The sequence below is a fragment of the Magnolia sinica genome, chromosome 5, assembly GCF_029962835.1.
Source record: "Magnolia sinica isolate HGM2019 chromosome 5, MsV1, whole genome shotgun sequence".
Taxonomy (NCBI): Eukaryota; Viridiplantae; Streptophyta; class Magnoliopsida; order Magnoliales; family Magnoliaceae; genus Magnolia; species Magnolia sinica.
The window spans coordinates 25,122,199-25,143,954 of NC_080577.1; the positions used below are offsets into that span (position 1 = coordinate 25,122,199).

General features: G+C 42.1%; 1 protein-coding gene across 3 annotated transcripts in view; it reads right to left on the reverse strand.

Moving 5' to 3' along the window:
• Positions 1-4,155: 4,155 nt before the first annotated feature.
• LOC131245804 (BRCA1-associated RING domain protein 1-like) overlaps positions 4,156-21,756 on the reverse strand; it is a 28,399-nt gene continuing 10,798 nt past the window's right edge. For all 3 annotated transcript variants that reach the window (XM_058245509.1, XM_058245510.1, XM_058245511.1), the window contains 6 exons: positions 11,820-12,006; positions 11,583-11,689; positions 10,295-10,424; positions 9,234-9,399; positions 6,224-6,342; positions 4,156-4,698 (listed from right to left, as the gene is read on the reverse strand). In XM_058245509.1, the coding sequence (XP_058101492.1) occupies positions 4,354-4,698; positions 6,224-6,342; positions 9,234-9,399; positions 10,295-10,424; positions 11,583-11,689; positions 11,820-12,006 (1,054 nt within the window). In that variant the 3' untranslated portion in view covers positions 4,156-4,353. The remainder of the gene's footprint in view (positions 4,699-6,223; positions 6,343-9,233; positions 9,400-10,294; positions 10,425-11,582; positions 11,690-11,819; positions 12,007-21,756) is intronic.

A 21,756-nucleotide genomic window follows, 5' to 3' on the forward strand; every position in this document is an offset into this window, starting at 1 on the left:
ACGGCTACCCTTGTCATCCTTTCTAAGCCCTCTTGGAGTTGACGCCTCTAGGAAAGGATTTCCACTATAGCTTGTTTGAGAAAGGCGCATGCCTTTTGAGCACATTGCCCTACTCTCTCTCTCTCTCTCTCTCTCTCTCTCTCTCTCTCTCTCTCTTTCATTATTCCTGCATGGTCAAATTTTGATCATTGACAATCTGAATTTTCCAATGAAGCTCCTCAATATCGCCACCATATCTTCCCTAGTCTTCTTGCATCCTTTAAGCTTATCCCTTGAATGATTTGTTGTTCATTAATCTGTCGTCAAATCATGTCTGCTCGTAAAAGGTGTCTCTAAATTCACCAGAAGAAGTGATCACTTATTTTAACACATTTATCAACATATGAGAATCAGCGCCCAAGTCAGCAATGAGGCAATTAACCAAAGAGGGGACGTTATTAAGAAGTTTGATAGATAACATGGCAAGAAAATCGTGCCGTAAGAGGATCATCTAAAGGAATCTGGGCTCTAACCCTGAAGAGGAAATGACACCCGCCATTGATTTTACTTCAGAGGATGGAATAGACAATGAAAGAAAGTACCAAATAAAAAAATGACACAAAAAAAATAAAAAAAAATTAACCAAATGATGTAATGGGCAAGAAAGCTTCGACAAGAAATAGTAAAGAACACAAAGCTTGCAGGATAGAAAGGAACTTTGCTAATAGAGTTCGACTTATAAAGTTGTTGCCATTAATTTTTACGCTTGCAATCAATGAAAGAAATCATGACAGATGATTTTCAACGCAGAAAGCTATATATGGTTGTCAAAGACCAATACCATGCCACCATGTGTCATCTGTCAACACCAATCAAAATTCTTATGATATAACATCTCTCTGTACTCCTTGAATACGAGAGACGTGGGGGCACTACTTACACCTAACATGTCACAGCCAAAACCAATGAGCAAAATGCTTCCACATGTTGGCACGCTCATACGAAGGCATGGAAAGGTACTTGCGGAGCAAACAAATAAGATCGTGAGGAACTCAAATACCTCTCTTTAGGAGACGTGTGTCACATTAGGAATGTTAAGATGTATGTACAACCAAAACTCTAAAAATCAGTCAGTTCCTAGCAACATGTAGCAATCAAATATAGGTTGTATGTGCGTAAAACATCTTAGAGAGCATGTGTAACTCTGCAAGGTTTAAGTAGTGACATCCAATGACACATGACCAAATTTAATTAGCCACACACACCTAAAAATCGCGAAGTGGTGCACTGAGAGGAGGAAACTATATGGAAATAGAAATGTGATCATACATGGTAGTGCAATGGTTAATTGGCCCCATCTCAAAAAAGAAACATATCAAGCTAAGGCATCTAACTTATCGAACACAGATTTTGAAAGCTAATGAACTCTACGTAAGGCCACCGCCTCATCCAAGTTTATAAAAGTATCACAGAAAGAAGAGTTTGAAGCCCTCGCCATTCCAATCAAACACAACCCTATTTAGTTCAATAATACATATCAATCTTTCATCCCTTATAGATGTCCATCTTATCCCAACTTAGCTTAGCCTAATTTAGCCTCTCCAATTCTATCTAGCACCATGTTGCCACAAGTATAGATTAATTAGCGCAACTTAGTTTATTTTCCACTATTGTCCAATACATCACAGAGCAATTTACTTAAATATTCATGACCTCGTCATCGGATCCCCTCTAAATTCACAAGTCACTGCTTAATAATTCCTTGGTCACATTCTGCTTACTAAAACCATGACGGTCTCTCAACCATCCAAGTATGAAAGATCATCTAGATCATGCTCGTCTTACCCACTCAAACCGTTATCAGTAACTTTTTCTGTTTAATGTACTTTTATATGGTGATTATACTACATCTTCATTTAAATTAATAAAATCAATATTTAGCCTCCAAATTCTTGTTTTTCTTTCTTAAAGTTATTTTTGCAGAGAAATGCAATCAAGTAGTCACTGTTTTGATAAAAGTCCTCATCTTTAGGGTTTATAAAATTAAAAATTAAAATTAAAATTAAAAAAAAATCCATATGAAGGGCAAACCCTTTAATTCATAAATTACATTGACCTCGTTATGAATCGATTGATTAGTCAGGCCAATCTTCACAAGTCTAGTCTTCAATCTAGCTATTTTGGAGCCTAGGTCTCAAGGTGCTGGGTTGAATTCAAGTCAAATATGACCCTGGCACGTCCAACCCATAATACTCACACATGCATAAGTAAAATTAAGCAATTAGTTACAAGTGTGGCCTCATGTCCAAAGTGAATAGCAACATATCCAAAAATTCGGTGGCCCTACGAAAGCTCAATCCCCGCCGTTTCCTATCATATGAAACATGAATTTACCCCATTTTCGAGGGAGCATATTAGGTGTTACCCATGTAACACATTAGTGGGTGTTACTCTGGCCGTTGGGCCTATCTAAATGAATGTGTTATATATCCATGCTGTGCATTCATTTTTTTCTCATATTATTTTAGAACATGGGCCCGAAAATTAAGTAGATTCAAACCTCAGATGGACTGCACCACAGGAAACAATGGTGATTGAATGCTCACTATTAAAAACTGCCTAGGCCCCACTGTAATGTTTATTTGCCATCCAACTTATTGGTAAGGTCAAACAGGTCTGGATGAAGGGAAAATACAAAAATCAGCTCGATCCAAAAATTTTATTGACCACAATGAGTTTTTAATGGTCAATCACCATAGTTTCAAGTGAGGTGGTCTACCTGAGGTTTGGATCTGCTTAAATTTTGAGATAAAAATCTTAAAATGAGATGGAGAAAAGGGTGGACAGCGTTGATATACAATAAATTTATCAAAGTGGGACCCATACGGTTAGGGTAACACCTAATCCGCTGCCATCATGCCTAATATGAACTTGAAAAAAACAAATGGAAGGTAAATTTCTATAAACGTCACGGTGAGCCCCACCTAACTTCCGACCGCACGACGTTGTATGCAAACATTAACATACAACACTTTCATTCCCACACACGTGTGAGTGGCGGACAATGGGGCCGTAGGATACATCATAAAGATCATGCGGGACAAAATTCATGGTGGTCCAGCATCAAAATCAGTGCGTATTGGATTGTCCGACTCAACATACATGTGTGGGCCTCTTAACGAGGGGTTGTTCCGATTTTATCCAGGTGACCATCATACTCTGGCACACCATTTCACGGCTCAGATGTTAAACCAAACCAAAGCGACACATCTACAGAAAATATAAATGTTGTATGTGAGAAACAGCAACGGCTTGGGTGAGCGTCTCTCTGTTTTCAGTATGACGGTAGATAACGAGAATGACTGGTTGATTCGCGCGCGAATAGATGGAAATGGAAGAGGTGAATCGCTCTATTTATGCGGTATCAAAGCCATTCATCGTGTGGGTCCAAATGTGAACGTGCGTATTCACCACGCGAGTGAAACGGCTCACACGCTTACCCACCACACGAGTGAACCAGCTCGTCTGGGCTGCCGCATGGCAGGTGGCCCTACTTGATTAATGGACTGACACCACCAAAATAGCCTAATCTCCTCAAAATCCTACACGACCGGGCCCACCTGACATCACGGACCGTTCATCAAGTGGGTCCTAACATGGTGGAAGGCCCAGCGAAAATGAAGTGGGTTCCATCCACCTGACATCATGGACCATTAATCAAGTGGATCCCAGCGCAACCATCCGATTAGAATACTTTCATATGTTGAATGCGAACCCTTGCTCGTTACTTTTCAGCCGTCCATTGGAAGGGCAATCCACAGAGCGGCCCCACTTGAACAGTGCAGATGTCCTGAACTGGAGTAGGTACGGGTGCATCCAAAAGCCAAAATATCTTCTCATTCCAGCGGTGGGCCATTGTACAATACCAACTAGCGCAGCTCCTGATTCAAGATGCCAGCGTATAACATTCCCCCACTAGGGTAAAGTGGAATCGCATGCATTATGAAGGCAGACAATGTGCATTATCAAGTGTCCTAAGGCTTCGATTTCGTACAAGTGGGGCATATGCTTCTGCAGTCGAACATTATCTGATGGTCCCACTTGGATGCACGTAATAAATTTCCATCCAGCAGGTAAGAAGAAAAGGCCAAATATTCTATAGCCAGACCTGGGAGATCTTTGTATGATGACCCATCATATTAATGGTCTGGATCACTAAAGTGGACCCCGCATACGAAGGATATCATGATTCCCAAGCAACGGGTTGCTATATAATGACAGAACAGCATCCAGAATTACCATGTTCATATCGTTACAACATCTGTGACCCGACCTGGACCCTTCATCTCGCAAAAAATTGCAAAACGATTTTCATCACAAGTCGAGGGACTGCAGTTTGCAAGCAGCTATGGACTCTAAAAGCCAGGCATGGCCCACCGCCTGAGAGCCAGTTTCAGCAGCAATGGCTTCTGCTTCTTCCAACCTCTGCTGTACAACTGAAGATAACTGTCCTGATTTGCATTCCTGTGATGGATCTAAGCTATAAATAACTAAGGTTGATGTAGGAGTCGTTCTTGTACTGGAAGTCTGTGGGACCATATCTTTTTTCACTAGGACAGTACCACCTGCTGCTACCACCAGATCCTGAAGGTATCCCTTGTACGAGGGCATGAAGTCCCCACTGAAATAGAAGTTTAGGCCACTGAATAACTTGGGTGCCTGCACAAGTGAACAAAAAGAAAAGCTCGATCAAGTGCGTCCGTCAATTAAAGAGGAAATGGGCCGTATGGCCTGTTCAGAGCTATACTGGGCTGTACTCTGTTGAAGATCAAAGCCCACATCTGGGCCTAGGCACAAGTTTTGAGGCCTGATTGGGACAGGCTTCGGCTTTTGGACATGCATAAAAGCCTGAAAGACCCGACTCAACATTATCTGGTGGACCTTGGATAGGGCTGTCAGTGGGCCACGCTTGAGGTTGGCTTCAGCCTAGATTTTGAACTGCTCAGGTTGGGCCTTTTCGAACTCTTGATTTTGCATGGCCCAATCCAGGCCCATTACTAGCCTAACCCTGGATGGTCAACTCACAGGCTGCACCCCACCTCAACCTAGGCTCATATTTTTAGTTTATATACTAGGCTTGGATAAGGCCTGGCCCAGCCCATTTACACCCCTGTATATATGATAACACATTCTTACGTCCATGATGAATCTGATTATGGATGTAAACATATGCATTCATCTATTCTTAGTTTCCAACAAAACTAGGAATGCTTGTTCAAAGGAAATAATGTGCTTTAAGTACTTGTTTAATAGATATGTATGCATTTGAGTGCTCCCTCAGGACACCATACATTTATAGATAAGATTCAGGGGCTAATTGCTCTTTAGCACTTTATTCTCCCCAAACTTCTTCTCTTCTTCATGCTGTGAGACAATTCATGCAAGGTCCTTGTTCCCATTATCTTAAAGCAGTACACTGAATTCTCTGATATCTCAAGTTTTCTTGGAAAGAAGCTTCTATACTCTCTGACCATTGTCATCTTAATGTTAGTACCAACTGTGATGCAGACTAAGTTGGATTTTCTCATGATTGACAGTCACCTATTGCACATTTTTTGGAGGCAATCATGTTTCATGAAAGAGCAAGAAACAGCAATTGTCACTTGTTCCTCTACCTAAGAGGAATATAATTCCATGAGTGCCACATGTGAAGTTGTTTAGCTTCCATCTCTCCTTAAGTATCTTGTAATTGAAGGCTCTAATCCCATTCTGTTTTAATGTCACAATCAAGCAGCAATTCACATTGCCTCGTATCCTATTTTCCATAAAAGAAGCACATCAAAGTTGATTTTCACTTTGTTCGTGCAAAAAGAGTCTTGCCTAGGTTGCTGTCGACACCTCATGTTCATTCCAAGGTTCACTTGGCTGACTTTCTCACTAAGGCCATTCATTCTTCTCATCTTCATGATATTTTGAGCAAAGCTGGGCATGTGTGACATTTACGTTCCAGCTTAGAGGGTGTTAGAGAATTTGCTTGAATAGATTTGAATATATTTGGGTGCTTCCTCAAGACACCATATTTTTTTGCATTACGTTTTCTAAGGTCTAATAAAATAAGGTTAGATAGCTAATTGCACTCTAATACATCCAAAAAATCTCCCCTCTTCAAAATGCATATATTAAAAGAACATATACATGAGAGTGAGAGAGAGAGAGAGAGAGAGAGAGAGAGAGAGAGAGATACCTTCTCTATTACTCTGATTCTGCTATTTTTGGGGCCATCACAACTACCATGAACATCACTGCTGATTTCATAAGGCTCTTCACAGACAGGATGCTTAGCTTCCATGCAAGCTTTTATCCCTGTAGCAACAACTTAAATTGCATCAGCAACATTGGAATAAACAGGAATGAAGTAAGATTTTTCAAAACAGTCCCAAAAGGTAGAGAAAGAGGCATGCTAAAATGAGGAAAACTTTGATATCCCAGCAGAGTATGATGGTTGATGCACAGGAACTAAGAAATTGTACATGAGAGTCAAATTAACCTGTCCAAAACATAGACCACTGTTTAAGTAGATCATAAACAAAAAAGTTACACTGGTTTCGCTTTTCAACTGGCTGATTGATGATCTAATTGACAGTTGAAATGAAAAATAGTCAACAGCCCAAATTCAACCAACAAACATCCATTAATCAAAGGGTAGAATCATTCTGTCAAGCTGATGTTGGAATTATTACCCATCTGCAGCAGATACTACAATTTGTAAAATTGCACAAAGAATTGGATACTAAGGCTATGCGTGAAAGCTTGGTGTAGCTATGGAATGGATGGCTATCCTAGAGGGGGGGTAATTAAGACCAAATAATTCTTTTGTCAATTAATACATAATCACTTAAATTAATATGCCAATTTAAACTAAGGCAATTAACTCTAAGGCTTCTAAGCCAATAAAAGGTCCAATCACATAGACTTCAATAGATATGACACTCAAGCAAGATATACAATAATGTACATGTGTGTGGGATGTGCTAACTATTCAAATCATAACATTCATCTAATCATGCATACATATAATTTATTAATCAATCGCATAAGCATAATTAAACAAGTTCTTAAACAACAATCTCAAACACAAGCATATATAGTGATTCGATTTCCCTACTCCACTCCCAGAGGACGCGCTACCCCTGAGTGTACCGGATTTCACTATTAAATGTCTTAAATTAGATTCACCTCTAACCTTTACAGCCCTATACAAGAACCCCTCTAACGTATACTCTCGTCAGCTCCTGCAAGAGACTTTAGTTGGCTTCATCTTGGCTAACCAACAACCTCAGTCCTAATCTATGGACCTACGTTTACTCCCGCCGAAAGCTCTCACGGAGACTAATACATACACACTAATGTACAGTAAATTCAACCCTACACAAGAGGGTGTCCTACATAAGACCCTATCGAGTTTGGGTTAAAAACTCTTACGCTCAATCATACACAAAGAGAGTATGAACTCACTAATTGACACTTGTTGAATTAAACTATTTTGGCACGTCGTCTCGAGTTACTTGATCTCCTACAACTAATGGAATAATTGAAATCCTAAAAGATTCACCTAAAAGGGTCTTTTAAAGAATTTAGACAGATGATATGCCAAGAAGATTGAATCTAATCTCGAGAAAATGGTGAAGTTCAAGCTCATTTTCTCATAAAAGGTTGGAATCCTCATTAGAATGTTAAAGCTCATTAATGTTAAAACTCATAAAGATGACTTGAAACTCATGGGATTAGAGTTCTGGGATGTGGGATATCAATGTGAAATAACATAGCCTTCCATTGCACCAAAAACCCCTCATTTTCCTTAAGAACTGAATGCCCTTTTATAAAAAACTGATTTGCAACAACTAGTTAACGGCTCTATCGATGGGATCGAAAGATCCTCCGATATGATTGAACAATCCGTGGATCACATCGAGAAAATCCAAAACTATATCTATTGGGTTGCTAAACTCATTGTTCGATCAGATCGAGTGGTTCTTCGATTCCATCAAGTCCCATCGACAACCTATTGATGGGATTGAAGAGCACTCAACAACTGTTGTTTTAGGCATACAATTTCACAACAATTTCGCACATCTTCTTACTTTACTTAACATGTTCCGATTAGGCTCTTAAGGCTAAAGGATGATCAAACAAAGTTTATCTATTAAGCCATAATCATCTAGAAATTCAAGGATTATTTTGGATCAAAGTTAGAGTCACCAAGACACCTCATATACTTGTTATTTGCTCCTTGATGCTCCACGTCCTCTTGTGTCTTCGGTCTTCAACTTCCAATGGCTCAACGAACCATATGACACATGGACTCACAAGATTGACAGACAAGGTGCATAAGTGCACTAACAATTTGAACAATTCAATTAGTGTTAAGTAAGCTGTGTACAATTTCCAAGTGTTTGCATATCAAATATCACTCTACAAGAATATCAAATAACTTCTTGACTAAAAAAGTATCCTAGGAGATGAGAGCCACTGATGTAAACCATACTGTATCTCAACTGACTAAAATGTTCAACTAGGGTACCTAGGCCCCTTTAAATTACTATAATGTTCAGCTTGAGGATACTATTTTTTTGTAATGACGACAGGGTGTCCCCGCCCCTTTTGAGGTGAGACTATTCCATGTGGATGCACACAATCACATGCCAACCATGTGCATCGGGTAATCCACGGGGAGGGGAATCAAACTAGAGCAAACCCACAACCCAAGCCATTCGCCCAAACCGTGATGGGTAGAGGATACTATTATCTCAACTGACTGTCTACAAATAACTGATGTGCCAAGTAACTCACAAGACAAATAACAGGATAACATGAAAAAACAACAAACGTTATCATATAATGGCCATTCTCCCAGCAATTTTGTGGTTGGCTTTTACTTGGTAGACTGGCAAAAGTTTTATGATCACTGCCCATCAGGCATCAACCTTCCTGTTTTACCCGACCACCAAACAATATGCACATGTGGGAAGTACTCAAAGAAAACAGTCCATGCAAGCATGTGGTAATAATCAATACAAATGCATAAGTTTGAAATATCCATGCAACATAGCTGGGATCAAACTCAAGACCCCAGAATTGGAGACACTTGAATTGTAACAAACTAGGCTAAGTTTCCATTTTTACTCACGACAAATTGATCCCACATCTGGAACAATCAATAACGTGTTAGAGCAGTGCAAGTGAAAAGAGCTTACAATCAATTTTCAAAATCCACCTTCCGTTCAAGATGGCCATGAGAAATTTCAGAGTTCTGCTGCAAGCACCCATATCATCAGCAGCTGCAATGACATGGGTGACATTCGTATTCCAAACCTTTGTGACAGTTGCACCAGTTAAGCTTGCAAACTCAGACACTAAATCCTGCAGATTGGTCAGAATAAAGGCAGAACAAAATGTTTAGATATTTGGATCAACATATAACAAGGGAGGTGCAACTAATCAGCATAATAATAGTTTTTAGACAGTATTTGCATTTTCTAGCAATTCTTGGAAGAAACAGTGAAACTTCAGGATTCCATTTAATCAGTATAATAATAGTTTTTAGACAGTTTTGCATTTTCTAACCACAATTTTCCTTCTGTTTTTTTTCTTTTTTTTTTTTTTTTGGGGGGGCGGGGGGGGGATGTCTTTCTTTTCAACCAAACCATTTGAGTTTTACAAAGCACATAACTTTTGTAATAATCGGCCAGCAAAGTCAAGTATTAACTTCTAGCCACTGCAGATGAAATTAATATCATCCAGTCTTGCGGTCCGCATGACGTAATTCTAATCACTGATCATTCTATGTAGCCTTTTGCAGCTAAACTTTTATCTACCTAAAAAATGACCAACAAATCTTCACTAGATCAGAAAAGCTAGTGCACTATTGTTATTTACACATAACCATTGGCATTTTTATTTTGGGTGACATGCCTTCATCATTTCAACAAATTTTAAAATATTATATAATTTAAGGGATATAAATTAAGAAGATAGTACTAGGAAGCCAACAGCAAAATGAAGCTTTTACTTTTCAGTTAAGCCTTGAAAGGCCCATGAATACTTCCAGTTTCAGCATTGCAAGATTGCTAACCCAGCAAAAGAAGTATCACTCAACTCTGACTCAATAAGGATTGGTGAAGCTCTAGATGTTTGTTATTTTTGAGACTTCCTAGTAGAGAAACCACAAAAGAAATTACAGAACTGTGCACACCAAGTCTAGTAACCCAAGTAGATCTCATATATGTAGATCCAAAGCCTGACATTTCAAGCATACCTTCTCGGCAGATGAGAGTGCGGACCCACATAGAACCCATTCCCTAGTTGCATCAGGTGAAGCCGTCCAATGTTTGTTCGATTTTTGGGTTGTTGAAGAGGGAAGATCCTCTGAAGTTTGTGGGTAGGCTCTGGCACCAAAAAAATAAACTCCAATATCAGGCTAAAACTCTGAGAATCAGGATGGATAATAAAAAAAAGTTCAAATACAATTTCATTGAAAGATACTTTAGACAGCGAGGATCCAGTGATATCAACTTTATTCTAGCTATCAAGCATTCAATTACATACACGCAGTACACAAAAAATGCACACCAGTCACATGATCCCAGCCACTGATTGGAGGACTCTTCATGATTACAAATGGGCAGTTAGGAAAAAGTGCAACCAAACATCAAAGTTCAATGAGCAAACTATCCCCAAATCTATGGGTAGGATCATCTAAGTGGTGTGACTTTTGGTGTATGACCTATCCACAGTAGGGTACAATAGACGAACAGTCCAATCTTGTCAATATGTGAAATTTACAGATATATAGTGGTTGTACATTAGCATTCAGCATTGGATAGTTTCTCCTTTAGAAAAACACTTTAGTTGTCAAATAACAAAAAAATTCAATTCCATGAATACCAAAAGAGCCATTTGCTTTGGAAAAGGGCTCATCAAATTTCAAAACTTGGCATATGATAAGTGTGTGGTAGGCATCAACACCAGATTTTCAAAACATGTCAAACTCTCTTTATTCAGTGAGACGTAGCAATCTTTGGGTGAGGGTTAGGTAATATCTTAAGAGTTCACTAAAGTGCAAATAGCACCTAGCAAATATTCTAGGAAGCAAAAGTAGCAGCAATTCCCTGTTTCATGTAAATCAGTAGCATTTCAATAATTCCTTGTGTAGGAAAAAGTAGTGCAGCATTTCACAGCAATGTCCATTCTTTTTCACTATTTTAGCACTTAATTTCTATTAACCAAGCCTAGGTCTCAACCATGGCCTTGTAACTCAGGCCATGACACTACATTTAAAGTTGTTTTGCCAGTAAATATCAATAAAAAAACCTAAACAATAAAACCTTTTCTCAGGGGGGAAAAAAGCTGCTAACATTCAGTTTAGTAAAGATGGGACTCAGAAGAAACATAGAGAGTTTGTCCTCGTTTGCTGGAAAAAATGGGTCAATCTAACAAGCAGGGTTTTACCTACGCAAAATGGCAATGATTATTTTTGGCCAATTGAAAAGAACTAGAGGAAAACAAGATGCACATAAACAGAAAAGTGAAGTAGGAGAATGTACGGTTGAGCTACTGAAAATTTGTTTGCCCTAATCTTCTTCCCAGACTTGGACCTTTCATTGGGTAATTTGAGTGAAGAATGAGCTGGACATAGCATTAGGAAGTTATCCTGTGATAAGCCAATAAATTCACAAATATTATCTTTTGAATGGAACTCTCTGGAAAATCATATTTCACAGACACCAAGCTGCAACAAAAGATTTTTTTTTTCAAGTGAAGGGAAAAATTATAGAACTTACAAAATCCCACCGACATTCTAATATTTCAACTGCACAGGGAACATGAAAGCTCCTCCGGCAGGACTTGGCATAGCAACCAAGGGCAGCCCCCTTCTTCCCACAACTGCTGCATTTGATCTTCGCACCCCTTGCCACTTCCACCTCCAAATTCTTAACAGTCTCACCAACAAAGTACACTTGGGGTGCCCTGCAAGGTCAAAGATCAGGATCATCAATTGGCAAGTCCCAGATGCATGGGAAAAAGCAAGGTCACTATCATTCCAGCACAAATAGAATAGAGAGTTTCAAGCACAGGTAATGGAGATTGGGTGGGCATCCGGAGGTAACACTTTGCCAAACAATCATGAGAAACCAGTGTTGAAGAATGATTACCATGACAGGATTGGTAAAGCTAACCAAAAATAGCTAGAAAAAAGGCAATGATGATCATCATCATCATGATGTTAGATGATCATTTGTAAATTATGCCCCTATATTTGACCTCATGTTGTGATTTTGAATTTTTAAACAACTTCACACCTTTTTTTTTTCTGAAAGCATAGACTATGCACCTGGTAATAGACAAATAGATGCACTTGAACCACAGAGACACATTGCTCAGGAAACTCACCATCTAGATGGAAGTTTCCTATTTAGGCCCTACTTGGCACATCATAATGTTATTCAGATAGAAATAGCAGTATCAGGAGAGACAATTTTCCACTTGGTGCGTTAATGGACTGTCAATAGCAACACTATCGAAACAATGCTATTTTCATGCCTTCTTTTATGAGAGAATACTCCAACGTTATGCGCATAGCTGGGTTCTGAGAAAAACTCAGAGCCCAGCTATTTTGATAAAGGGATCCTCTACTGCATTTGCACAATAAGGTTATTATGACCCAACATTGTGGGCGTCTAACCCATCCAAAAGGGCCATCCAACCATTACAGTCAGATGCCTGGATAATCAGATGAATCCAGCCAACATTTGGGCCACCACTTAAATTTGGAGGTTTTTACATGGTTGTCCATTGTATTTAATGGTGTGCCCAACTAATGATTGTATAGACCTGGTTTTTTAGAGACTCCAAAATCATGGATCCCGCTTGATGAACAGGCCAGATCACATAAAAACAACATGATGAGCCACACCATAAAAAATAATGGGCAACCACTCAAAAACCTCCAATTCACATGATGGCCCACACCGTAGTTGGATTAGCATTTTTTAAGGCTGCCAATTCCACAGTGGGTGACCATTCTAGACGGGCTGGATGCCATGAAATCATCACAGTGGGCCCCACGAACAAGTGTGGTAGAATTGACTCACTCCATAGGCATTGCAAAGGATTTCTCCTCGGAGAAAACGGGAAAACCTTTACAAGCCAAGTTCATTTTGACTGTGTGATTCAAAGCATGTGTTGCAGCCCACCGGGGCCCACATTATTAAGTATTCTAATAATCAGAATCATCCATATTGTGGATTCTATGTAATACAGGCCACAATAAGATACCTATGCAGAATGGATGATCTTGACCATCGCTATCTCTATATTAACTTGGAAAAATGAAAAGAAAATTTTCAACGGCTGATTTCAACTCTAAAAATCAATAATTAGGAACATCAACCAATCGTGATTATGTAAAATAGCTTATTCATGGCAGTAATGAAAATATGGACGGTTCAAATCACAGCACCATCTTAGTAAGTATGCTCCGGTGGGTCAAGGACACAGGCTAAATCCTGCAATGCTATAGAAGTACAATAAGCTGCCTTGCTTAGGCTACCTGCCTTTTGTGTGTACAGCATCCAACCTGCCCAGCAGGGTCATCACACCATGAACATCAGAAGGCCCAAAAATCAGGCCAATCCAACCATAATGTGAGCCACCGAGTCAATTGGAGGTTTTGGAGTGGTGGTCCATCGCTTCCTTTGGTGTGGCTCACCAGATGATTGGATACATATGATTTTCAGAGAATCTCATTATATTGGTGGACATCACCCAATTCACAGGTCGGATGGCACACAAACAAAACAGTGGGCCCAACATAGGAAATAGTGTGCAGCTAGGTGAATGAGTACTTGAACACATGCAATTGTACATCTGAACAACAAATAGCACTTTCCATAGAGATTTCTTCCAATAGTTGTTATCACTGCCAAACGCTAAATTTCCATAGTCGTCATAACAATGATTATCATAAAATAACTATATCAAGATTACTAAATCCACATAATGCTATGATGCATGCCAAACGGGCCCTTAGGGTGTGATGAAATAGGAACCAATAGAAGTAAGAGTTCCACCAGAAAAGGTCTCTAATTTAGGGAGGGGTAATACATGTATAAGATAAAGTCATCAAATAAGAAACTAGGGAAAGTGGAGAGGTGGATAAGAGGAAACTAAAGATGCTCATGGGAATGCTCTAATATAATAGAGACTTCTCTTTTTTTCTTTTCTTTTTTTAAAATTCATTGTTTTCTTTACTTCTTCATTTTATTTTTTTTGAAAGATGAAAGATGATTGCATTAAACGAAAGAAAACTGGAACACAGAAAAACAAAAGAAACCAAAAAAACAGAAAGAATAGAGAGAAGAAAAACAAAGAAAAAGAAAACGGAAAAGACAAAAAAGCAGAAAAACTGAGAATGAACGATCCGCTGAGATAGCAGATCAGAACAGCATCAGCTCACGCCCCTAAAAACAGCAAATCCGCATTCTTCAGCGCGTCAACCTGCGTGGCCCACTCTATCAGGGCCTTCTTCGCCTTCGAGGACAAATACTGAGCGGAATGGGCCTCATCCCTGAAGCATCTGTTGTTGCATTCTTCCCAAACAAACCACCAGATGGCAAGCATCGCCATCCTCAAGATCTTAGTTCTCTCTTTGCCCATACGAACACCATGCCACGATTGAAGGAAAGAATCCACCCCCTCAGGAAAACAGTAGCTGATATTGAAACAGCGCAGGAAATCGGCCACTGATTCCTCCTGATGCATGCAGCACAAGCAAATGTTCGGAAGAATCATCCCTTTTTTCTGCAAATTGTCGATGGTCAGGATCTTCCTTTTCCCCGCCAGCCAACCAAAAGCCACAATTCTGGGAGGGGCAGCATACTTCCATAAAGAAGCCTCTCCTCTGGGCTGATTTTGATATCTGATAGAAGAGATGAATCTGTGGAAAGAGGATACTGAAAAACAGCCCGTCTTACAATACTTCCAAACCAGTCTGTCGGGGGTCGATTTGGAAGGAAAGAAAACAGAAATGCACTCCAGTAACTCGGCGAATCCTGACACATCCCAATCTTGCATATTACGCCTGCAAATGATGTTCCACACAATGTTACTGCCATCTATCTCATAGCAGTCCGCCACAGAAACTGATTTGGCTGGAGCGAGAACGAAAATCTGCGAAAATCTGTCTTTAAGAGGGTTGTCCCCCACCCAGTTATCTTCCCAAAACCGAATGTTCACCCCGTCACCAAGCTCGAAACTGATACCGTTGAGCACCTCCCTTTTTGATTTTAGAATATCCTTGTAGATAACGGACGCCCTATAATTGGAGGACTCTTTAGTCCACCAACCCCCATTCGCTTTCCCGTATTTATGCTTTGATAACATCATTCCAGAAACTGCCGTTTTCCGTCCCCAGTCTCCAGATCCACTTGCCAAGCAAAGCTTGATTCATGATCTTGAGATCCCTTAATCCAGCCCCTCCATCTGCCTTGCACCTACACACATCCTTCCATCTCATAAGATGAAATTTTCTCCTGATGTCGTTACCGTGCTAGAGAAAGTCGCACCTGCACTTTCGAGCGACACCAAAACTGTACTGGGACATTTGAGAAGCGACATGAAATAAATAGGGAGGTTGGAGAGGGAAGTGTTAATTAGAGTAATCCGACCGCCTAGAGATAAGTATCGACTCTTCCACCTCGCAAGAAGCTTCTCAAACCTGGAGGTTACTTTCTCCCACAATCTTTTGGGCAAGCCTGCCGATACAAAGGGGGAGCCCGACGAAAGCGCAGGGAAACAAAGTTGTGGCACACCCACAAATGCCCGCCAAAGCCGCTAACTCAACACTGTCCATATTAATGCCATGTTGGATTTAGCTAGATTGACTTTTAGCCCCGAAACTGCCTCGAAGCAACGGATAGCAGTGCGCAGATTTTCAACCTTATCAACCTCGACTTCTGAAAAAAGCAAGGATTCGTCTGCATATTGGATTATCAAAATCAGGTTCCTCAGCCCTTTAATGTTAATCCCTCTTAAGACTCCTTCCAACTGACCCTTTGTGGAGCATTCTAGAAAGGGGTTCCATGACATTTAGGAACAAGAAAGGGGAGAGCGGATCTCCTTGCCTGAGCCCCCTCAAGCTTTGAAAAAAGCCTTTAGGAGAGCCATTCAAGAGAATAGAGAAAGACACTGATCCAATGCACTCCTTAATCCAAAGTCGCCACTTCAACCCGAACCCCATCCGCTTCATAAGATAGAGCAGAAAATCCCAATCCACGTGATTGTACGCCTTTTCAATGTCAAGCTTACAGATCACGGATTTCTTCCCAGAAGATGAGGCTGAATCCAAACATTCGTTCGCAATGAGGGTTGCGTCCACTATCTGTCTGCCGGCAACGAACGCGCACTGATTACCAAAAATGATCCTCCCTATCACTCAACTCAATCGGGATGCAAGAACTTTTGCTAGGATTTTATAGGGACTACCCAACAAACTGATCGACCTAAACTCCTTCAAGGAAACAGCTTCCAGAACTTTTGGGATGAGAGCAATAAACGATGCACCAAAGCTCTTGGATATCCTGCCGTTACCATGAAACTCAGACAGAAAATTCAACATATCATCTTAGACTGCCTTCCAGAATTGTTGAAAGAAAAGGATAGGGAAACCATCTGGCCCCGGGGCCTTTTCCCTAGCCATACTGTCGAGGGCTTGCTTAACTTCTTCAATAGAGAAAGGGGCTTCGAGCATATCTGCCTCAGCTTCCGATAGGCTTTCAAAATGCAGATCATTCAGGTGCGGCCTATGCTAATTTTCGACAACGAAAAGACTAGAGAAATAACTAACAGAAGCATCGGCGATCTTGTCTCTATCATCTAGCCGAACCCTATTCACCATAAGGGAGCTGATTCTGTTGATGGACACATGCATGCTAGCCATACTATGGAAAAATCTAGTATTACGATCACCTTCTTTCAGCCAGCTCACTCAAGCTTTTTGCTTCCAGGACATCTCCTTTTCCAGCGCTCTATTCGCCAACTCCTAAATTAGCTGAATTCTACGAACCATGATGTCAGAATCCATCAGGACCTCTTTAGCTTAAATATCGATCTGATGCAGTTCTGTTAGAAGGGCTTCCGTTTCCATCTCCCTTTCTTGATATACCCTTTTATGCCAAAGCTTCAAGTCTTCCTTCAAACATTTCAATTTGGATCGCAACTTGAAATCAGCGTGGCCATCAACTGCATACTCAACCCACCAGTCTGCAACCATTTGTTTAAAACCTTTGATCTTCAGCCACGAAGCATCAAATCGGAAAAGGCTTGCGTCCCCAGTTCTGCTCCTCCACATCCAGCAAAATCGGGCAGCGATCCGACATAACCCGAGGGAGAGCAGATTGGGAAGAGGAGGGGAAAATCTCGAACCAAGACGGGGAGATCAGGAATCTGTCAAGTCTGGATAAAGTAGGAATGGCACACCCATTGGACCACGTGAATATGGAGCCTATTAGAGGGAGATCCACCAGCTCATGCTCGTCAATCCACTGGGAGAAAGACACCATAGCAGGAGTAATCAAATTCCCATGCGACTTCTCATCTATGAATCTTGTAATATTAAAGTCTCCCATGATGCAACAGGGACCATCAAAAGAGTTGATGGAAGCCGAGAGTTCTTCCCAAAATTGAAGCCTATTCACATCTTGGTTAGGACCATACACTGAGCAGAATAAGCATGTGAGACCCGACGAGATATGTTGCAGCTTGGCTGACACTGAAAACGAACCTGTCCAGCTGGCTTGGACTATCCAAAGAGATGATCACCACACAAGGATGATACCACCCGAACTACCCACAGCATCTAACGCAACCCACTTAGCATCCTTGGCCTTCCAAAGAGTGTCCATCAATTTGGAATCACAACCACTGATCTTAGTTTCCTAAAAGCAAACAATTTCAGGACGATACCTATCACAAGAATCTTTGATCAGACTCCGTTTTTGTTTGGACCCAACTCCTCTGATGTTCCATGAAATTAACTTCATTGGGCAAACTCGCTTCCCCGAACTTCCTAATCCTTCAAACTGGCTGAGATGTCGACAGCATCGCCTAATCCGTCAGCTAGCCGCCGCAATTCCCTGGTGCTAAGTGATCTGGCTCGTCGATTTCTGCCTCTAAGCGATTTCGAAACTAAAAAGGGCCTACCGCGAGACTCCACACACTGAAATGGGGCTAAAAAATCTTCGGGGCTATCCCCAAATGAGAGCCCTAACGATCTGCCCACGTGACCCACCGCGTCTCTGATCCATTTCTTCTTATGAATGGTGTTTAACACGGTGGCTCTCTCTAGATCATCAGCGATCTACTGCAAGGAATCTTCCTCAGGATTGTGGGGTTCGATTGTTCATATCTAGAGAGGTTCCGCTTCTATCACTTCGTACTCCAATGGACCTTAAAACAAAGTCAGAAGGCATTGTTCCGACCAATCACCTGAAGAAGGACAAGGGGAAGAGGGCGCATCAGATAGAGAGGAAGGATTGTCCGACCAATAGGAGCCTTGATCAAAATCGACGCTGTGAGGGGATTCCAACAGGGGACGAGTAACTTTCGGTCTCGATAATAGATCTTCCACAGTCCCAACCCGGGATGCCGGCATCCTAACATGTTACAGACGGCCCGACAAAAAAGGTTGTCGGAGCATGCCTATAGAAGATGAAGGAAAATGAGAGGGGTCAAACTTGTCAGAGAACTTAGGAACAAACCTGTCATCCGTAGACGGGAAGGGCTCCAGCGGCAAAGGGATATTGCTTGAGTCTAGAGCCGATAAGGCCCGAGCCCCGAACTCCTGACTTGCCCTAGCAGTCTGACATGATAAGTGGACCCGGGATCCGGGCCCGATTAAATCAGGAGGAGCCGAATTGGGTCTGGAGACTGGGGGCTGCAAATCTGAAGGGCCATGTATTCCAACCTCAAAGCGATCGCTTGGATTAGCCGGTTGAGAGAGGCCACATGGCATCATTCCGACCGAAAAAATGTCTCGAGAAGCCCCTGCCCGATCGGACACCCGATGGAGGAACGAAACCGTGCCACGCGTCTGGTCCGAAGGAATACGACAAGCCAAATAATAAATGTTGTCAGTCCGCTCGCCTGCCTCTCTGACGGAAGACGCCTCCTGTCGACCATGTGTAGGCAAGCAAGGAGAAGGATTAACATGTGCCACGCATGTCACAAGTGCCATAGCAACACACGTCTGCCTCGAGGGGAGAGAGTTAGACAGATTAACACTAGGAAGCGCTTGATGAGCACGTGTCAATCTCTCCTCGACATGGACGCCACGCTTCTCACCACACCCGAGAAAAGAGCGAGAAACCGACGTGAATTCACCACGTGTCGGGCTCTAGAGTAGCACGATCGACAGACGGGACTCATGAGAAGAAAAAAGATTCGATGGTCCTCTGATGGATTGGAGCCGAGCACCGTCGTCTTCCTCAGTAGTAGCTTCAGCCAGAGTGGAAGGAGGTTGCTGCTCCTTAGCACGACAAAAATCCCCTCATCTAGGCAATGGGGAATTCCTCTCTTCCTTATACAATGGTATAGCGATCTGACAACCATCTACTGAGACCATAAGGTGTTGCGGAAGAGGGTCACCCTTTTTCCTGCGAATGAGCATCCTAGCCACTCTTATCTCCTCCCCTAGCTTAGTCTTGCTGTCCAGCTCCACCAAAACACCTAAGAGCTTAGCGACCTCAATGAAAAACATGTCGTCCCAAAGTTCCAAGGGTATATCCCAGATGAGGAACCAGGCTTCCTCCCACCCGAAAATCGAATATCTGTCCCAATTCTACACGCTGACAATCGAGCCCTCGTCGTGAATCAACCCTGGCATTATCAGTACGTCTGGACGCAACCTCGGACACAGTTTTACCTATAGATCGTTGTAACCGATTGGCTTGATCGAATATTGCGTCGAACGAATTCGACAAACACTGTCAATCCAAAGTCAAACCTGAGGGATCAAGGTCCCCTCCCTGGGGCGAAGCACCACCAAATCCCGGAGCCATTCCTTTGAAAGCTCAAGCCGCTCTTGGGGAATACTCATGGAGAAAGGTTGTGGCCTGTCTTCCTGAACGAACTATTTGCTCCCACCTTCTTCTCTAACCTTGCCCTTCAGAACTTGTTGTGTACGGGTCTTCTTCGACGAAACTTCGGAATCGAGAAGAATGTCCCCGTAGGAACATCCTTCTGGTAATATGGGTATGATCTTAGCATTAGCCGATTGCGAAGATTTGAGAGGCGGTGGATGGACAGTCCGATTCTTCAGCCCGGGTCCGAATCTCGCGCGTTGGACGAGTAGAGGCACCCTGTATGGCCCATATCATAGTCCGTACCATTTTGTAGGCTTCCGCGGTCATCCCGGTCGAATTCCAGCAACCCTCGACCTATATCCGACGTTTGTGCGCGATCCTAAGCCGATTCCTGCATACCGAACTCAGCTCGACCCGAAACTTGTACCCTAGCGACCGTGCCATCGCCGCGACTCGCGCACCGATCCGATACCCAAGCTAGAAGATATGGGCCCATGTTCATTTTGAGAAAAACGCCACGCCTGCGAATTCCGAAAGAATCTCTACGACCTATCTCATCAATCAAGCAAGTAAAAGCAACCCATGCCCTACCCTCACCTCTCTCTTACACAAGCTACCCCAAAGTCAACCGTTACATCACTTCATCCATCACTCCACCCATCACCCATCACTCCACCTCTTATCATCCCATCACTTCTCTCTCTCTCTCCCTCATTTCTCAAAAAAAATCTCCCAAGCAACAAAAAAAACTCCAACGTCCAAGCTCTCTCTCTCTCCCAAAGCCAAGTGTGGCCCACTTTCCCTCTCTCATCTCCCATCTCAACCATCCATTCATCATCTACCTCCATCAAAATTGAAAGCAAGGAGATCGACGTTCCATCGGACCAAGAAGATCGAACGGTGGGTGTTCTATAGGTCTAGATTTCATGTTTTGATGACGGGCCAAGTGAGGCCTACCGATTGATGGTATGAATCTCACTTTGAACCCTAGATGTGACCGATGGCCCACCTTGATTCTCATGATCATTCCATGATGGGGCCATTCTCCATGGACCCCATCATGATGTTTATTTTCCTTGCATGAAAGAGGTCATCTAGACCTTCCATTTTAGTGAAGAAGGAATCTCCACTGTTGATTTTTAATTTGGTGGGCCCACATGTATTAGGGTCGACCCAGTTGATTTATGATTGAAATGCATGAAAGGGAGGGCCCATAGTGTCAGGGTCCCTCCATCACACGTCTCTCTCTCTCTCTCTCTCTCTCTCTCTCTCTCTCCATTTTGGAGATGATGTGGCTGTGTGGCCCACTCGAATGGACCCCACCCTTGATGTACGTCTTATCCACACCATCTAACCATTTAGTAGCCCACCTAGGCAGCACACCTGTAGGTGGGGCCCACCTTAGATGTGTTATATGCAAACCGTCCAGGGTCCAAGGACGTTGGACATGGGTTCACAGAGAAGTGTAAACGAACAGTGGTGTATTGACGCCCAACCTCCCTAGATGCACGCTGGAGGTTGGGATGAAAACAAAAATATCAGTTTGATTTGAAACTTTGGGTAGACCGCTCATGCAGGCCCCACCTTGATGTATGGATCTAATCCACACCGTCCATTCCATTCCCCAGCTCATTTTAGA